Genomic DNA, 18,993 nt, shown 5'->3' with positions numbered 1-18,993 from the left:
ACTCTCGGGGAGCACATAAAACACAAAATAGCAACACAAGCAACAGATAAAGAAAGGAAAGGATGCGAACAGAATAGAGGGCCGATCGGAAAGCGATCGCTTAAACCACACAAGCTGAGAAAACTCCCATTACGCGTCAGCCAATGTCCTGCTGCACATTGCCGGAGGACGAGGAGCTGCTGCTGCTGCCGCTAGGGCGTTGTTGCTGACTATACCTGTTCGTTGGCGGTGCCTGCTGCTGCTGTTGCTGCTCCTTCGGCTGCTGCAGGCTAATACTTTGCGGCGTGGAAGGCGGGCATGCGGTGGTGTTGCCCACTGGGAATGTGTCGGCCTCTTCGTCGTTCGCCGCCGCCTGTGCCGGCTGTTGGGCCAGCAGCTCTAGCTGCTGTTGGTCCGCCAGCAGCTTGGCGCTCAATATGCTCACGTAGGTGCGGTAACGACGAATCTGAAGGATACACAAAGTTAGAGTAGGAAGCCCCCGGAAATGTACCACCCTTACCTCGTACTGCAAGTAGCTCTCCTTCTCCTTATAATTCTGCAGAGGCAGTCCCTTGCTGGGAATCGGACCCTTCTTGTGCTCGTTTAGCTCCTGCTCCAGCTGGGCCAACTGCAGCTCATGCGACTCTAGCTGCTCCTTCTGTAACATGAACAAATGCATCATGAGATTAAAATCTTGGAGAAGCACTATCTCTCCCTAGTACCTACCAGCATCAGCTTGGACTGTTTGCTGGGCAGAAGAGGACGCTGGAATCTCTTTTGGCTACCCACACCGCCTTCGAGAGGTGGCGCCGAAATTGCCGCGCACACGTAATTGATGGTCTCCACCCACGACTGGAGCTCCTTGGAGTCGCTGGTCTGGAACAGATATTCGGCCTGATCGGCCGTCTGAAGACGGAACACATGTTGCTTCTTGGTATAGTCGTTGGCCTTGGTGGCCAGTGCGTGATGTATGCGTATTGCATTGTGCAGATTGTCGGACATCTGTGCATTAGAAATGTTAAATAAATTAACTTATCTGATTTGACCTGTTTTCGCCATGAACTCACTTGACTCTTGCGAAAACCGTGCTCGTCTTTGTGCAGATACAACACAAGATCACGCAGCGTGCAGTAGAACATCTTCCAGGAGCGTTTTCCAAAGGGAGCTGCAAAATACGACGACAGAATATTCGCATGAGAACCTTTAGCAAGGTTTTCTTTGTAGAATGGCACTCACTCTTCTTGGAGCTGCTGTCGTAGCAACATTTACGCATCACATAACCCTTTTTGTATTCCACAGCCGTAGCCAGTTCGGGCGGATCAAGGAAGGGATTCTGTCCCACATTGCCCAGAGCACTGTTGTTGGATCTCTGTTGTTGCTGCAGTTCAGCTGCATCCTCATCCCTAAAAGAATAAATAATTATTAAAATATCTAGCTTAATAGAGACTTTCGAGTCATATTCAATAGTTCAGACTTACAGTGCCCATTCCAGCGGCTTGGTCTTGATGGCCTGATATAGAAACTTGAGCACATCCTTGGGGAAGTTCTCGCCATCGTTGAGATCAGCCAGATTGTCAACAAACTCCGCACAGCTCATCTTGCGATTGATGTTGGCACCGTGCAGGTCCGTATTTAACAGCATTATGGCACAGGTGAGCGTGTGCACGGCGTCCTGTGAGTTAAAGGTGCCCGGATTGCAGTCGAGGAAGCGCTTGGAGAAGTGCACCAGCACCCGTTCCCGTTCCTGTGTCTCGCCGGAGAGCGAGAATTGTTGCAGGAACTCGCGCAACGCTTGGTCCAGCGACTTCTTCTCGAAGGTGAAGTATTTCAGATACTCATCGGCCACCGCCCGGCTAAAGTCGTTGCTGTGGAAATGGAGGAAGTAGACCAAATTGGAAAACTGATCACGGAGATTAATTTTGGGATACTCACTTTTTGCTGAGGTGTCGGGACACGTCGCTCTTCTTGAAACCGTCGAGGGAGTGCAGTCTTTTGGCCAAACGAATGGCCGAGGGCATGTCGACGGCCTTGGGTGAGTAATGATACGAGTGGAGCGACTCCACATCACTACCATCGTCGGAGACGGGCGGAGATCCGTCCCGCAGTCCAATGCCCGTCGTGCCGAGCGGTTCGTCCGTCAACGTGATCACATCCTCCTCAGAGCGGCCGTTGTTGCCGCAGCTACTGCTGTTGCTGTCCAGGCCACGCACTTGGATGACCACCTTGTGCTCAGACTGTTCCCGGTCGCGATCCCTCTCCCGCTCCCTCTCGCGCTGCTGCTGCTGCTGGGCACGCAGCTGCTGCTTCAGCTGCTGGCGCTGCAGCGCGGCTGCGTCCGAAACGAGAATGGTGGAGTCCGAGTCACTGGGATCGCTAAGTACCATGCCGCCTAGAATATCGCGAGAACTCAATAAATTATCGTCGTCTTGGTAGTCGGGACTAGAAATATTCGAAATGGCCTCTGAGACGCTCTGATCGTTGTTGCCACCACCACCAGTTAAACAACCACCACCACCAGCACCGCCATTGCCACCGTTGTTTACGCCTGGGCAGCTAAGCAGACCGGGCATCCCGCCGGGCGGCTGCGCGATGTGACCGCCCTGTTCCCGCTGCTGTTGTTGCTGCGCGGATGTGGGACCGTTGCTGCTGCTACCCAGGCCCAGGGCGCCCTTAGAGCCAGACGAGGACATCACCGAAGAGGACACCGATGTAGGCGATGCCGGACTACCCACAGCCGAATGCTGGGGCGACGAACTAATGGAACTTGAATGTGAATTTGAATGCGATTGCTGACCGTAGAATGTCTGCTGCTGCTGCTGCTGTTGTTGCTGTTGCTGGAGTTGTTGCTGCTGCTGCTGGAGATGCTGCTGGTGTTGCTGCTGGAGCTGCTGTTGGTGCTGCTGGAACTCCTGCTCCTGAACCTGCTGCTGTCGCTGTAGGGCCGCCAATTGATGTGGCTGCAAAGGCGCATTATAGGTCCACACGATGCGATCACGATCCGATGCCTAGGATGCGCAACAAACCAGGGATTAGTAACAAAGAAATAACAAGTAGATCAGATATTGTTATATATATATGTATGCTCTATGGATTTTATGTCAGATCTCGAATTTCCATTGGCCGGCCACTGCCCAATCTCCCAAGAGCGGGAGGAGTCCTAACAAATTTTCCGAGTGCCGGAAGCTTTAGGTGTCTGTGTCTGTGTCCTTGTGATTATTGGATACAGGCTGTTGGGGTGTTGTTCGAGTGTGTGTGACAAGCGTTATAGAGTGGCGATGTTTGTTTTGCTCTCTTCTACATACAAAACTCTTTCCAAGCGCAGGCACAAATCAAAATAAGCAAAAATCGGAACACAATCGAAATGAAAAGTCACATTAATCAGCATGCCAACTATGCGAATGGCAACCTTTTTGCATAAAATATAGTTTAGTTTGCTGCTGCAGTTCATCGTTCTTGGGACAGTGGTTGTCGCACAATTTCCCGGGGATTCGCTGTTGTCGTTGCCGCAGTTGTTGTTGTCGCCGGCCTTGGTGCTGCTGCTGCTGCTGCTGTTTCTTCGACTGTCGCTGTCGTTGATGTTGCTGCGGTTATTGTTCCGCTCACCCTCGTTGTTGTTGGAGGCCAGTGACGATGAGGAAGAGGAGTTGTTTACAATTACAGTGGCCATCGACTAGAAAGCTCACGGGGACAATAAATTGCGCATATCAAATCGATTCGAGAAGAGTAGCCAAAGTAGGAAACAAGAGAATGGAGAACGGAGAACGTAGAACAGAGAACGTAGAACGGAGAAACGAGAAAATGAAAAGAAGAAAGAAACACGAAACCAGAGAGTAAGATAGACAGAGAGTAGTTTAGTAGTAAGTATAAGTAATTAAGTGGAAAGTTCAAAGTAACAAGTGATCAAGAAAAACGGTGGCTCTAAGTCTAGATCTAGATATAGGTCTAGGTCCAGGTCTAGGAAGGATGGGGTAATGATGATACAGATGACTTATATAACAAATGCATTGGCTAAAACACACGCACACACACATAACATGGACGGGGGGACAACAGACTACAGAAACCAACAGTTAACGTAAACCGAAACTCTACATAAGCGAAACTTCTCAACGGGAGCGGGAAACTCATTAACTACGAGTCGAGGGGGGTGTCAAGTGTTGTGGGAGAGATCTGCCGGGAAATTCGACGTTGGCTCTAGCTATGTAGCTCTATCCCGGCTACGTTCAGCGTAGGTGGACTGTCCTGCGGAGTAAGAACTGCTGCACCATAGCGACGACTCACCTGCGAGTCCTCCGAGTCCTGGCGCGTGTCCAGCAGCGTGTTCAGCGAACTATTCACATCCTCATCGATGTCGATGGGTATCACGGCTGCGATGCCTTCCCGCTGGATCTGCTGCAAATGATCCTCGGATTTGCTGGTGCGGAAACCGGCGGCATCACATTTCCGCACCACATGTCCATTGTGCCGGCGCACTACTACCGCTCCGGCACCGGCACCGGCGCCACTGCCTGAATCCTGCCCGGCCAGAGAACTGGGCTCCGGACTGGTGGGCACCGAGTTGGCCGTCTCCTTGTCGATCAGCGGCGTTGACAACGAGATGGGGGAGGTTGGCACTGAGAAGGAGGTTTCGTCCAGGCCCAGGCCACCTGCCTCACTCTTAACCGTCGTCGACGATGATCCCGAACCGGAGCGCACGGCACAGTCGACGGCGTCTCGGTGCCGTTGCTGCTGTCGGGTGGCCGTTCGCTGCTTGAGGGCACGTAATCTCTGCTTGGCTGAACCGGAACCCAGCGAGTTGGTCGAGTAGTCCTCATCGCCGGCATCATTCTCCTCATCATCGTAGGCATCATCGTCGTCGTCGTCTACCAGACACTGCCGATCACTGTCGTCCTCGTCAACGCGCCCCAGTCCGCTCTGATAGGTTTCGATGTTGGTGATGTCGTAGTGCGTCTGGTCTTCCTCGCGCTCCTCCACCTCTTCCTGCTCCTCTAGCTCGTCCTCGTTTTGGTAGTACTCGTAGCGTTGCTGATTCTGTGGCTGGCGATATCGCTGCTGTTGCTGTTGGCGCTGCCGCTGCTGCCGGTTGTCCTCGTCCTGGCCGTACTCGGCCTCCTCGTCCCGCTCCAGCTCTTCGCACATCAGCAGTGTATCGTTAGTCAGCGAATCCTTGCGGTTGTAGCTGTTGTTGATGCTGTCCCGTTGCTGCTGCTGTTGCTCTGGCTGTTGCTGCTGCTGCTGTTGCTTCCGCAAGATCTTGGCTTCACGCTTCACCGAATCCGAGCTGGTGTTGGTGGGCGAGTCCACTGACGAGGAGGACGTGGGCGAGGATTCGCCGGATGCACGCGGTGCAAGAGCGCCGTTGATCCGGGGGTTAACTAGACGACTGGGCGAGTCCCGTAGACTGTCCACCTGCAAGAAATGTGTCAGAGTAAAGGTATATGAAGTGTGTCAATCTTGCTCACCTTTTTGGCCTGGGCGGGCAGGAGATTGCTAGTCTGCGGTGTCCGGGACAGGTTGAGTATCAGATCACCGGTCATCATATAAGCCTCAAAACGTGGCGCCTTCGTCGGCTGTGGTGGCGCCGAGTTCGGCTCTGGTTCCCGTTCCTGCTCCCTTTCCGTGGAGAATCGCTGCCGGGTAACCGGACTGCCACTGTAGCTGTTGGAGTGCTGCAACGACTGCGGCGGCAGCTGGGCGGAATGCCCGATCCCGTTGCCGTTACCGTTTCCGTTTGCTGCCTTCGTCGGAATCTGCGAGGGACGAGGCCGCTTATTCTGGGGCGAATGGAGTATGGGCACGGGCTTGGAAGCTGGGCACTTGAGCGCCTGTGGAATGCGTGAGGGGCGGAAGGTGGGCGAGGTGGCCTCCCCTCCGGTGGGCGATGTCGGACCGACTATACCCGTGATGTTGCTGGTCGTCGAGGTGGTGATGCTTGTCTCCACCACCTTGATCTTGGTGGAGCTGGCCGAGGAGTTGCGGCTGTGGGTGAGCGTGTGCGAGGCGGTGGTCGTGGTGGTGGTGGATCCACTCGCCAACAAAGGCGACGAGGTCTGGCGCAGCGAGGGCAAGTGCGTGGGCGACTTGTAGCGCAGTCCGCTCTGCGTAGACGTGGGCGTGGATGCCGTTCCCTTGGCACCAGCGGCGGGACGATGGTTGGGCGAGGAGTGAGGGCTGCTGCTGTGGTAGTCGTAGATGTTGGGCGACTCAATGTCCACATAATGCGGACTCTGGGTGTTGGCTAGCTGCTCTTTGATCCGGGCCTTGAGCTTAGGATCTGCAAAAAGAACCGTGTTGTGGTCTATTAGTCATATCTTAAACAAGGATGGAAGCTGATCTTAAGTGGCCACTAAGGTGGTGAGCAACAAGATGAACTTTGACACATCCAAAACTATAGATATACATATATTTAGACATTAATTCTTTTAGAGTCCATCAGTGCTTGAGTTCATTTCAGTTCAGTTTGGTTTGAGTCAGTTTGGTTAGGTGTTGCTGCATAAAAGGTTTGCATCCTTGAGTTGGCAGACGCATTTCCACCTACCTCGCTTCAGCTCCAAGGTCACCAGCTGTTCCGACAGGCGCAGGCATTTGAGAACTATTTAAAAAAGAAAGAATAGTGTGTGTTTAAGTATTGACTGCTTTATCCGCACACACTCCACTCCCCACACTCACCTTCCTTCGTTGTGTAGCGATGGACATCCGTGCCGTTGACTTTGAGGATGACATCCCCGGCCTCAACCTGCAAAGATCCAAGAGATTGAGTGGGCTAATCATTGACGAAGGCAAAGAGTACGAAAAGAGGATGGGAATGGATGGATCGGAGGGTACATTGTATTGACGAGAAAAGCTTATTGATTTTCCTTCGACTCGCGCTGCCTTTTGTTATTATTATTCGCATGTTAGGCGAAACCCCGGCTGTCGGCACTTGTAAACTATTTTTAATTTTCTTCTCGATGGGCCTTCGCAACGCGTGGAAAAGTGGCAACACGGCAGCGCGGCAACGCGGCTACGGCGGTGAAGAGCATGAAATCACGCCGTGGGACGACATTGGCGCCTTATTTACTTGCTGACGTACAACGGATGAGCTGACGGAGCAGAGCACTCGGTGTCCGGGACTGGTACGAGAGTGGTACGTGGAGCCTTCACCTCCGGCCAGTGACAGCGGAGGCGCTCATAGATTATTCAATAAATATGCTAGGCATTATTAGTGCCGGGGATTCCGTCCAAAAGCGCGACACGCGCCAGTCATTCAGTGTTTCGGGGTTCATGCAAAATGCACAAGGAACAGAGCAAATTACTTTCTATATACTTTTATTGCATAATTAGTTTGACAGGCCTCCCGACTTGGCTTTTATTATTTATGTTATGGCCCGCTGAAGACGGTGGAGGAGGACTTTCTGTGCTGTCGGTGCGTTGCAGGAAGTTGTGTGCGCCTCCTTGCGAGACACTTGACGCGGGACTGTGGCTGGCAATTAAAACTAAAAGTCGCACTAATTCATGCTCTCACAAATGCAAGGCTCGTGGGGCATATGGTGGTTATATCCAGCTGCACGAGAGCAGTCTGCACGAAGAGAGAGCTAAAAATGGGGCTGGGAGAGAGCCATCCGACCAGAGAACTTTGCAGCCGAGTCAAGCTCGCTCCCCCTTGCCAAGTGCACTATATATGTTGCTACTCCGCCTGCTGCTGCTGCTGCTGCTGGGGGGCGGCGATGCAATTCAATTAAAAACTGCGCTTAAATTAATTGTGCCACCAAAAATGGTTGCCTGTTTGTGATACGTAACCCCCAAGAAAGGGACTGAAGGCGAGGTGTGGGAACCGCAATTTCTAGGCAAAAAGAAAGTTCGTAATGCAAATTTGATGTTTTCCCCCTGTGGCAGGCAGCATCTGCATAAGCCGACAGCACGACCTTACCTCTCCTTCTGGCCAACCACGGTGGAAACATGTTCGCCGCCTTTGATAACAAGCCGCGATTAATGGCTTACGGCGAGGAGGAAGCTCTCTGAGATTCGATTAGGCACTATGCCCACACACACAACTAGACACAGCTGGGACAAGCAGGTGTGCGCACTTATACACGCACGCAAAAATTGCTTTTGCATTTCACTTTCACGCTCCGAAGGGGAGCAGCGAACGATAGCAATGGGATAGGACTACAGTGGAGCATGGGTAGGTTTGACACAAGGCAGAGTTTAATAACTACAACAACAAGAACAATCCAAAAGATACATTATTTCAAGAGACCTGCACTTGAAACCGATTTGCCTTCAAGGACTTAACTAAAGCACTTGTACTTGAAATTTTAGGTAGAACGTGTTGTGGTCGTTAGACACGATTGCCTGCCAATTAAGCTGGAGCTGGAGTCAGGGGGAAATGCAATCCATCTCAGGGAAGCTCGACTGTATACGACTGGAATTGAGATACTTGGGCCCCCCGGGGCCAAAGTTGTTTAGCCGGGCAGCCAGTCAAGCTAGTCGAGCAACCAGCAACCAGCAACCAGCAGGCTGCACAGTTAAGAGTTAAATCAATCAGTTACACTCGGCTGCCGCTTGTTGCAAGGCCCCTCTCCATCTGACTTTCCTGGTGACCCTCCCCCCACATCTCTTCTCTGCTGCTCCGGTGCAACGTTGGATTGCTCAAATTGAAATTGGTCTGAATTGATTTGTTTTCACATCCAACGACACCAGCGACAATCGAGGAGAGTCTTCTTCCTGCATTCAGGCAGGCAGCCACTCTTCTCTCCTTTCTGCAATGTCATCGGCATGCCCCTATTCCAGAGAATAACAAAGCCAACTACTGCTGGGGAGTGTTGCAGATACGAGGGGCAAGTGGATAAGCCGCCCTTTTCAAATGGGAATAAAAACCAATCTATGGTGAGGGCTGGAAAATGAGATCTCCGGGTTTTAGATTGACCAAAAAATATAAGGCTTTGGCAAGACAGAATATATTTAAGTTTGTCAGGTCCAGTTATCTGCTTTTATAAATCAACCTAACTTAAGTTTGTCTCTACAAAATTATTTGTTGTTGATAAATTTATTGAGAAATAAATGCCTTATCTTAAAATGACATAAACTATCAAGTAAACTATGAATGAAATCTTTGTGTTTGCGGGAACTATCTTCAGATCAAGTCAAACCTCGACGTTATCGGCAATTCCCAATTTCCCCACAATAAGTGCAATTAATTGATACTGATAAGGCGCGAACTACATACATTGCCCTGATGTGTCCATTAGATATACTTAACATACTATTTAGCATTCACGTCGCATTCGGCTTTCAATTATCGAGTACTTGAAGCCGCAATTAATGCCAAGTGAACAATGGTTTTGTTGGATTTCATTGTGTTTTGTTTGATTTTTTTCGGGGGTCTCTCCTTCGTGCATTTATAATCGAGTTTGCCAGTTTACCAGTTTGCTAGTTTGCTTGTTTACTTGTGTATGTTTTGATTTTGGTTCAATGACGCTTTATTGACACGAACTAAACCAATATCAATTAACAATAGCAACAACCAAACCCCGCACAGCCGAGTGGGCGGTAAACAAGGCGACTGATTGATTGTGTTAGTGGCAACGACGACGACCCAAGTCAAGTACGGTTCCGTTCCGGGCACTACCTTCGCCGTTATATGCCGCACGGTACGGCGGTTTATTTGGATGTGGATAGTCTATTGCCGCAGAGTCGTTGACAGACTGCAGTAATAGGAAAACCCACTAACCTCCTTTTTTTCGCCGGAGCCGAGGAGGAGCCCCAGAAAATCAATGTTGAGGCAGGCAGTCAGATAGTAGAAGCCCCCCACGTGGGCGTCGCAATTGACGCACACACTGAGCAAACGGTGGAAATGTTGAGGGTCGTAGTCGTGGACTGACAAGTGGTTGGAAGGGTGCGGACTGAGACAGACACCTGGGACTGGGCCTGGGACTGGGACTTGTGGCTGACTCAATCTACTGCCTGTTATTGGACTAATGATTTTGCCACTTCTTTGGCTATTTGCATTCTACACGGTTTCGCTTTCGCCTTAGCCGGCCGCTTTCTTTACCAGTTCTGTATTTCCCCAAGGCGTTAGGTTTACATTGGACATCAATCACACCGCCTATTAAATCTACAAACTGAATAATTTAAAGTTTAAAGTGAATACGAAAAGAGCTTTTCTGATTACTTTTAACCCAAGAAACTCAATTTCTAACTTTATTCTTAACTAACAATTTCTTACTCCCCAGAATGTAATCAACTTCCAACTCCAGTTAACCATTTCAGAGCTAGGCCAAAAGGGGTTTCTCTTCTTTGCTCAATGCAGAGACATCTCTTCTTATCATGTTTGATTAATAAACAAACATGTACACAGACCATGGAACAACAACAGATCAAATAAATAAAAGCATACAGCAGCAGGCAGACCCAATACTCAAATGAGGCCCACGCCGCTTCTGTCGCTCTGCTTTATTTATTTCAACGACCTTGCAGCTATAGCCATTCATTGTGGATTTCCTTTCATATTTGCACCAAATAAAAAGGGGGGAGCAACACAAATTAGCATGAATTGGTTTATTTCATTACCACGCTCCGGTGGGTGTTGTGTAATCGCGGGAATCGGAAGTCTCGGAACGGTCTGGATCGCTAGCGATGTTATCGCTCCGCCGTTTAGCTAAATAATTCCGGTGATGCGAGGTGTTCCGACGGCCCATTATGTTAATATTGTGTGAACTGGCACCGTACTGCGATTGGAGGAGAATTGAGTGATTCACACCCTGTCACCCTGGCACTGAAAAGGTGGCAATTCAAGTGGGTTGGGGTCGAAATCACCTGCTGAACCTTCTCTGAAGAGGGCTTGTTCCCTTTGTTTTTCTGGGGCAGGTTTGCTTGCTCAATTTCTAGGTAATTATTAAAAGAGATTTCCCTGATGTTTTGTCCTATATTTTCTCTTAGCAAAAGTGGGAAAATTTGGTGTTAATATGCTCTTTTTAACATGGCTTAACTTGTTCACAACATATTTATATTTTATTAGGTTATATTTTTAATATAAGTTGAAGGGTTTTTCAATTTCGGCTTTTCAAAGCTAGTTTCCTTTCATGTTTTTAACAAGAATTATAAAGATTATGTTTTAAGCTTCAATATTTTGTGACTCATTTTCTCAACATCTCTAGGGTATTATAATATTCGTAGCTTTGGCCATGCAGCTTTTCTTTTTCAATTAATTTTTGCATTCGTTTCGTCTCAAGTTTCAAGGCTGAGTGTCGATTGCGTCACACAGCTTGTTATATTTTATTGAAAGCACCAAAATCAATGATTCATCAAGCTACATTACGCTCCATAACTTTATATTTTCGGCCATGTAAATATCCAAAAAATGTGTGCACTTTCTATGGCTCTCACTCTGCCGGAAAATGGAAATAGCCAGAGCCATGGAATTTACAACACTTGGGGAGGTGAGTGCAAGTGAGGCGCTCGTGCGGGATTTGCATTTGTTTAAAACGCGTAAAAACAAGTCTGCAACAAGAACAAAAAGACCCCAACAACAAATGTTTTTCAAACAAAAACTTTTTGCTTTTATTTGTGTGTGTCGTGTATCTGTGTATAATCTGGTGCCTACACTGTGTAACAAAGATTGCAGGTTGTTTTTCTATAATATAATTTTCATACACAACAGAGTGCTATTTCTGTATTTTTAGAACTTAGCAAAGATTGATTATTAAATGAATTTTACGGATTTGTACATTTCACCCTTATATCCTGAAATCCAAAGCAAGACAAAACCAAATTTGGAAACTTTAATAAGATACCTTTAAGGTACCTAACTCAGGTATCTATCTAAATATCTTCTAGTTTAAAGTTAAGTTAGAGTGTAGAGTCACTATTATTTCTGATCCCAAACTAAACTTGTTCCTTTTATTAATTACGACGAAAGATACTTATTTAAACACTAGATCGTTTTGCTGGTGTATCTATAGCAAAGTTTACTTTTTTGGACTTTATTTTAAACAGTGTGCCTATGGGCAGGGTTTATTTTTGTTATTGATTTGCATTCGCCTTGGTTGCCGCTGCAGTTTGCTGCAAAAATGCCAAATGTGGGCCAGCAATGGCAATGCCCAGGGAAGGGAGCACAAATTCCTAACACAATGTGCTCCCGACCAAGAAAGAGAGGGCCAAGCAAGCCGGCTAATTGAGCATTCCCAACAAAAGCAAGAAAGGGAAACAATGAGGCGAGGTGCGTTCAGATAAGGATGAAGATGAGGATGAGGACGAGGACAAGGACCAGGACCAGGATGACGCCGGGGCTGAGAACGAGAAGTGCTGCCACTCAATTTGCTAGCAGACAACCGCCAAGTGGCAGCACTATGTCGGATGCATTAGGCCGGGTTGCAACTGTTGTTGCTGCTGCTGCTTCTATTGCAGTTGTAGTTGCATCTTTTGCAATGCTTGGACGCACACGCAAGGGAGGGAGTGTGTGTGAGTGTGTGAGTGAGTGAGCACAAACAACGCCAAATATAAATGCTCGAGATTTAGCGCAAAGTTTACTGCCACCGCTCGCCGCTCAGCTTTCTACAAGACTTTTTCCTTTGCATGCCCGAGTCTGAATCTGAGTCAGAGAGCTATTTTATAGCCAAAGCAAGACCATTTTCAGCAGTCTAAATGTTTAAAAACTTGATTTAAGAGAAAACAGTGACGTTTAATAAAGCAATTCTATGGGGAAACCCCTACTTCTTTACCTTGTGAAACATTTCTTTGACTTTATTCGTTGGGTTTATTTACCTAGAGCAAAAAAAAGGAAAGCATAATTTATAATTTATAGCTGGCAGCACTGGAGGGTAGGCCAGCTTGAGTGGCTTATGCACTTATTGTTCTTATTATTTCCCTCTGATTGCTGTAGTGTGTGCTAGTGCTACTGCTTCTCCTGCTGCTGACGGTGTTGCTACTGCCACCGCCAGAGCAGTGCTCGCTGTGCCGTGGCGTGCAACGAACCGCAGCGATGGAGCGCCGACTGGAGTACACCTCGGCCTCCGTCTTACTCCCGTCCAGCTGAGCTGAGCTGAGGCAGCACCACCCCCAAAAAAAAGAGACCAGCTCAACCTCAAGAAAAGCCGGGTCGTATGGAACTGGGCTGGGCCTGTTGCCATCAAGCAGAAAGCGAAAAGCACCAAGAAAACCAACTTAATAAACGCGTGCGCAATTTTTCTACTTTTGTAATTCAATTAAAGCGAATTTACTCTACTTTTTTTTGTTGCATTTTGACTTCAAGTGAACTGGGCTAGCGTAAAGTTTGAATACTCTGTCAGCGGGGTTTTTTATTATAGTTGTTCATTACAAGTATCATATTTAATATTCATGACAAAAGTCTAAAGATATTCTTTTGAATTGTTTTAAAAGGTTAATCAGTACTTAAATTGTTATTTCGATTTTCTCAGAATTAATGTAGGTGTCAAAGTAAATATTCTTATAATAATTTATAAAGAAACCCATCGACTTTGGCTGGAATTCAAGTTGAACTTGAGATAAACCAGAACTGATATGAAATTACCCCAAATATTATAAGCAGAGCGTTATCAGAATATTTTCTTTTTAATGTAAATATTAGATTTCCGCATTTTTACTTTAAGATCTTTAGGTTGTATCAGATTTATGCATATTTTGCAAGGTTGCATCTATATAAGGTCAAAAATCATCAAAGTAATACCTTTATACTAAAGTATCTTTAGCTGTAAAGATTGATATCCTCCAGATACTAGCTCAAAGATCCACAAGTTCTTGGGTAAGCTTCGTAATTAATTTAATAATACCAAAGCCCCTTGGTAAGGGCATGAAATAGCAGAAGCTAAAGCGGATTCCCATCTCTTGACATTTACTTCTATCGCAATTGTAATCGAGTGAATGAGATTGTTGTTGCTTGGCCGTGCTTTTCAGAGCTTGAAGTTGTGTGTGGCCGAGCCTTCAATGTATATACATATCTCTATATACTTCACTCTGGTCTCGTTTGTGAACTTCTTAAAACGTGTCAATTGTCATTACCGACAATTTGCCAACGGAAACGAGAGCATTGATCGGGATCGCATGTGCCCAAGTGTAACCACTTCTCCAAAAAGGGGTACAAAATCAATAAATAGCTCAGAGCTTCTTCTATTTTTTCAGCGTTCTATCTTTTGCTATTTTTTTATTTTTGTTTGTCTGCGGTGGCAATTAATTTGTTACTACCAGCGGGCGGAGCAACAACAATAGCCGGCCGTAGCATTAACAACAAAAAACCGGCAATGGCGAAAAGTCGTTTGTCATTTCCAGGTAACGAGTAATTAAGCATAGCGTTAGAATTTTGCAACAACGCCACAAAGAACAAAAGAAGCTCCCAGCTCCAAGCTTCGGTTTCAAAAGGAGGCGGTGAAAATGACAGCGAAAAAGTCTGGCGAGGCATACACACCACCACACATACATTTTATGTACATTTATATGATGTTTAAAAGGTTTTTGGCCGTTATTCTTTTTGTTTTTATTTCAGTTTTAGTTCGCCCTAAAAATAACGAATATTATGTTTCTTTTCGTGAAAAGATGGGTAAAAAAAAGACATTTTTTTGGGAGGAAAGGAAGAGAGAAGCAATCAACTTGGCAATGGAAAAGATTAATGACTAAACATATAGAAATATTCTTTATAATTGATCATCAATGCATGTTTTGGGGAGAACCTTAACCCTAGAACGGCTGAAAGAATTTGGAGGGTTGGTTTCTAAAAACCTCAATTATCTTTTGTGGTTTTTAGGGGTATTGATTACCAAAAGTAATGGCCAAAAATTGTGCAAGTAAATTAGGCGTTATTAAACCAACATCTTCCCTTTTAAATGCTTGTTTCCTTTTATTTCAGAGTATTTTCTAGCTTCTGACTTTAAAGAGTATAAAGAGTTAGTACATTGCACATATTTCTTGTGCAATTAATTCACAATTTGCCACTCCAGCCACTCGAGAGTCACGCTCTTTTGTCGTCGGGCGAGTATCATCTCTCATATCAAAGTAATGTAATGTAAAGTAAAGTGAAGGAGAGGTCGGAAAATAAACAAACGCGAAACAAATGCAGGAGGAAAACAACAACAACAACAACAACAACAACAACAGAAACAGAGTGCAGCAACTGCAGTGAAGAGAGCGGAGATGCCAGCAAAGGCAGAGGGACAGAGATAGAAACTGAGAAGGAAAAGGAAAAGCAAAGGCGACGAAGGCGACAACCGATGACAGCGTGGACAAACACATGTACATACATGCATACACACAGTTTGTACACACCCAGTCCAGTGTGTGTCTGTATGCTTGTGCATTCATTGAAAAATAAAAATGTACCGCAACAAGAATGACGGCATATAAAATGTACAAGTAATTGTCATCAAAGTTCCGACATCTTAAGTTCCCATTAAATTTTAAAATTAAGCAATGCAGTTTAAGCAAATTCTTTTCAATTTATATTTAATATGTAAAAAAAAATTCTTAAAACCTGTCTTGAAAATTATAAATTTTTGTTAACTAAATTAAATATGCATAATTTCCATTATTTATAAAAAAAAAGAGTTCAATTTACTTGCCAATTTTTACCTCTACAACCAATTTTACTCCCTGATTTGACTGGTCGAATAAAGCTATAATAATTAATACAATTAACATCATCAGAGCTTCTTGTTTTGAAAAAATACAACCACAAAATCCAGTTTGTATCGTCAAATTGCATTAATCAAGCAATTTTGACATTTTTTGGGGGAAAATAGTGATTTCTAAAGTGCGAAGCGACACCTCCCTCCCCATCCATTCCCCTCTTTCCGAGCATAATAAAACCAAAACAAAACAAAACAGGCGATAGATAGACAGATAGAAGACAGGCGAGACAAGACGACAGCCACAAAACAAGCCGGGCAACAACAACGACAATAACAACAAGTTGCAAGCGAAAGCGATAAGAAATTGAAAAAGTGCGTGCCGCCAGCGTCTGCCTGTGTACGCAATGCGAGTGTGTGTGTATTTTATGGATACAGATACACACACTTGCAAGATGCAGTTCGTTGCCTGAATGCCGCCTTGTACCTGGCTTTTTGTATTGTTTTTGTTTTTTTATCCCCGCGTTTTGTTGAGGGGAATTACTTAATAATTTAACCAATTCGAAATTCGAAATTCCCAACGCGTTTTTTGCACTCTGCTTTCACGCATTTTGGCTTTTGTTTTGTTTGCTTCAATGTTTCTTTGGCTGTGGTCGTGCGCATAAATTTAAAAGCCGAAAACCTGGAGCACAATTCTGGTGTTGTTTCGTGTAATCGTGTTTATTGTTGCCACGTCCAATAATTATAAAGTGAGTCTGCCTGCCGGTGTGCTTGTACTGTGACTCTGTCGACTGCGTCTGTGTGTGCGAGTTAAGTTTATTTATAAATTGTTGTGTCTTCGAATTGCTTTTTATAGCGCTGCATTTGCATTTTGTCGATTCGTTAAGTTTTCCTCTCTTCTGCACTTTTCTTTTGAATTTCGAATTAGAGTTGCGCTAACACACACACACACCTATTGATTGCAATTGAAATGTGGCCCACGTAGGGCCCATTCTTAGCCAATATCCGCTGTTTGTTGGTACAAGTTTTCCTGGAAGCCACCCATTTCGTAATAGTCACAAAAATGACAAAAAAGTAAAGAAGCGTTTCCAATTAAATGTTTACTATTTAAGCGAGATACAATATCTTTTCTGCAGATAAGATACAAGCAGTGCGAGAATGCTACAGTTTAACTTTTTTTTCTTAAATAGAAGCACATTCATTTATTGAAGATGAGATATAAACATGAATCTATCTCTATGCAATTATATTTATATGCACATAAATACAAACATATGTCCCAACTATCTGCCGGAGAACAATATTTATCTGGCTATTGTTCTTTCCTTACTTTTCCATTAAATTGACAATAAATTGATCTTTACATGGACAAAAACAATCGTAAAGCCAACAAATTGTCATTTCATTTACTTTTGCTTTTCAATATTTGCGCTTGCCTTTTGTTGTTTCTATTTTGCACTCGGCTCTAAACATTTGTGTTGAGTTGAGTGATGATGCGACGACAGTAAATAGTAAATGAAAGCAAAACAAGCCAGAAAATTGATACAGAGTGTCTTTTGTGTGTTCTGACCACCCACTCCTCCCCGCCATGGACACTGCTCCCATCAATTAAAGCGACGATGACATCACGGGCTACGGCAAACAATGATGACACGTCAAAGGAGGACTCTCTCGTTTCATTTCGCATAGCTTTTTCGCCTTTATATTTGCTCTCTTTTTTTTGTTGTGGATGGTGCAAATTGAAATGCTTTCACATACACGAGTCTGCTGGCAGACAACAACCATGGTCATCATCATAAAAAGCTGGAAAAGTGGAAAATATTCTTATCAACGATGAAGGGGCGGGTCGCATGTAAATGCGCACAGTTCAACTTTTCAAACAATTTCAAAGTTTGAATAAAAATACATTACATTTAATAAAAGTTTTGCCCCAGGGTTAAAAAAGGAAAAACACAAACGCAATTGTAAATTGATTAAATTTTGTAGTTTTTTAATCAAATTCCTTTAATCCTTAGTGATATTAGCTTTATCAGTATATTTGCAAAAAGTTCTCTTCCCAGAACTAAACCCTACACTTTTTTTTTCCATAAACTAATAAACTAATTGCACTTTTAGACATATTTCTGCATGAATTTTATTCATATTTCATATCACGATTGCTAGTTTCAAGTAGTTTAAAGTGTTTATTTGTCTATAAGTCTGAATACTCCTAGCGGCTGGCCATATTTCCTTCCAAGAATTCAAATGTTATAGAGATATTTGAGGTATGCAACCTTAGAAGAAATTCCACTTAGTTTACACAATAAATTGGTACACATTTTCCCAGATATTTAAGCTTTTCCTTAGAATTGATCATAAAAATGCCAATATACATTGCTCTTATGCTCAAACTATTGAAACAAGTAGGGCAATACCTTTTTGAAAGATATCCTTGACATTTTGGTCGGGTTAACTAAGGGTTCCTTGGGGAATTGCGACTTTTACAGTTTGGCCTGTAAATGAAAATGTTGCAGTCCCAAAAGTAAAGCCAGCAGGGAGCTGTTGCTGCTGCTGTTTGCTGCCCGGTGGTTGATGAAGTCATGGTTGGGTGGGGGTCAGTGGGCGGGGGACACCACCCGGCCCAGACGGGAATGACACACCGAGACCGAGACGGCGACCGAGACAAAGGCATGGCGGAGGGTAGGAGGAAGAAGACCATTGGGCTACTCACCGCTCCGCAATCGGCTGCCGGCGAATTCTCGACAATGTCGTAGATGACATGTGGCGGTCCGGTGGTGCCGAGCAGCGAAAACCCGAAGCCGGAATGCTGCTCGCTGCGGCGCAGCACCACCTTCAGTTCCTCGGTCATGTTGGGGTCCCTTCTTTCTGGCGCTCCGGCGGCTTCTTATTCCACGGATCGGCGTCTGTCCGTCCCTATTGCGTGTGGCACTTTTCGCAGTTGCGCTTCACTTTTTTAATTAATTCTCGTTTTGGGCTTGGCCAACACTCGGAACCACTTCATTTACACTCAGACACTCGTTGCCGCACACTCACACTACACACTTACGGCACACGCAGGCACACATGCACACACGCACTCACAATTCACAGCCTAAAACTGACGCTTTTCTGATTTTGTTTAAACATTATTGCACTTTTTATTTCCCTTTCTTTTCACGCTTCTTTTCGTCTACGCAAACTTGTTTTATTTTTTCTTCCTCTGTCGCTGCTATTCGGTTGGTTTCGTTTCGGATACTTTTCGCCGCCGTTTGCGCGTCACGGAGCCGGGGACAGAAGGGGCTTAACCAGAATTAATTCTAGGACGCCCGTGGGTGCCAGCTATCGGAGCCGACATTGCCGTCCAGCTTAATTTAATTTCACTTAATTTTTTTGACTCCGCGTACGAAAATGAACAAAACGAACTGAATTAGTGGTGGAAAAGCGTCGATTAGAGCGGCGAAAACATCGCTAATGCATTACT

At 45.5% G+C, this 18,993-nt stretch overlaps 1 protein-coding gene across 24 annotated transcripts in view; it reads right to left on the bottom strand.

Moving 5' to 3' along the window:
• Positions 1–18,993, bottom strand: part of Efa6 (Exchange factor for Arf 6) — a 22,257-nt gene extending 3,264 nt beyond the window's left edge. For 8 of the 24 annotated variants that reach the window (XM_086831976.1, XM_086831977.1, XM_086831979.1 and 5 more), the window contains exons 1-13: positions 18,244–18,993; positions 6,649–6,715; positions 6,518–6,571; positions 5,442–6,253; positions 4,261–5,388; positions 3,386–3,649; positions 1,912–2,984; positions 1,458–1,844; positions 1,216–1,382; positions 1,047–1,144; positions 706–981; positions 500–637; positions 216–445 (exon numbers count right to left, since the gene is read on the bottom strand). In XM_086831976.1, coding sequence (XP_086688102.1) covers positions 216–445; positions 500–637; positions 706–981; positions 1,047–1,144; positions 1,216–1,382; positions 1,458–1,844; positions 1,912–2,984; positions 3,386–3,649; positions 4,261–5,388; positions 5,442–6,253; positions 6,518–6,571; positions 6,649–6,715; positions 18,244–18,381 — 4,832 coding nt within the window. In that variant the 5' untranslated portion in view covers positions 18,382–18,993. Of the gene's footprint in view, position 1; positions 446–499; positions 638–705; positions 982–1,046; positions 1,145–1,215; positions 1,383–1,457; positions 1,845–1,911; positions 2,985–3,385; positions 3,650–4,260; positions 5,389–5,441; positions 6,254–6,517; positions 6,572–6,648; positions 6,716–7,051; positions 7,506–18,243 lie in introns of those variants that run through there. The other 16 variants (XM_086831985.1, XM_086831986.1, XM_086831987.1 and 13 more) reach the window with 9 other exon arrangements.

This window comes from Drosophila serrata, unplaced genomic scaffold (assembly GCF_035046125.1).
Source record: "Drosophila serrata isolate PLE 108 unplaced genomic scaffold, ASM3504612v1 contig_241, whole genome shotgun sequence".
Lineage (NCBI taxonomy): Eukaryota > Metazoa > Arthropoda > Insecta > Diptera > Drosophilidae > Drosophila > Drosophila serrata.
The sequence above is the reverse complement of the archived record's forward strand: the minus strand, read 5'-3'. Positions and strand labels throughout refer to the sequence as shown.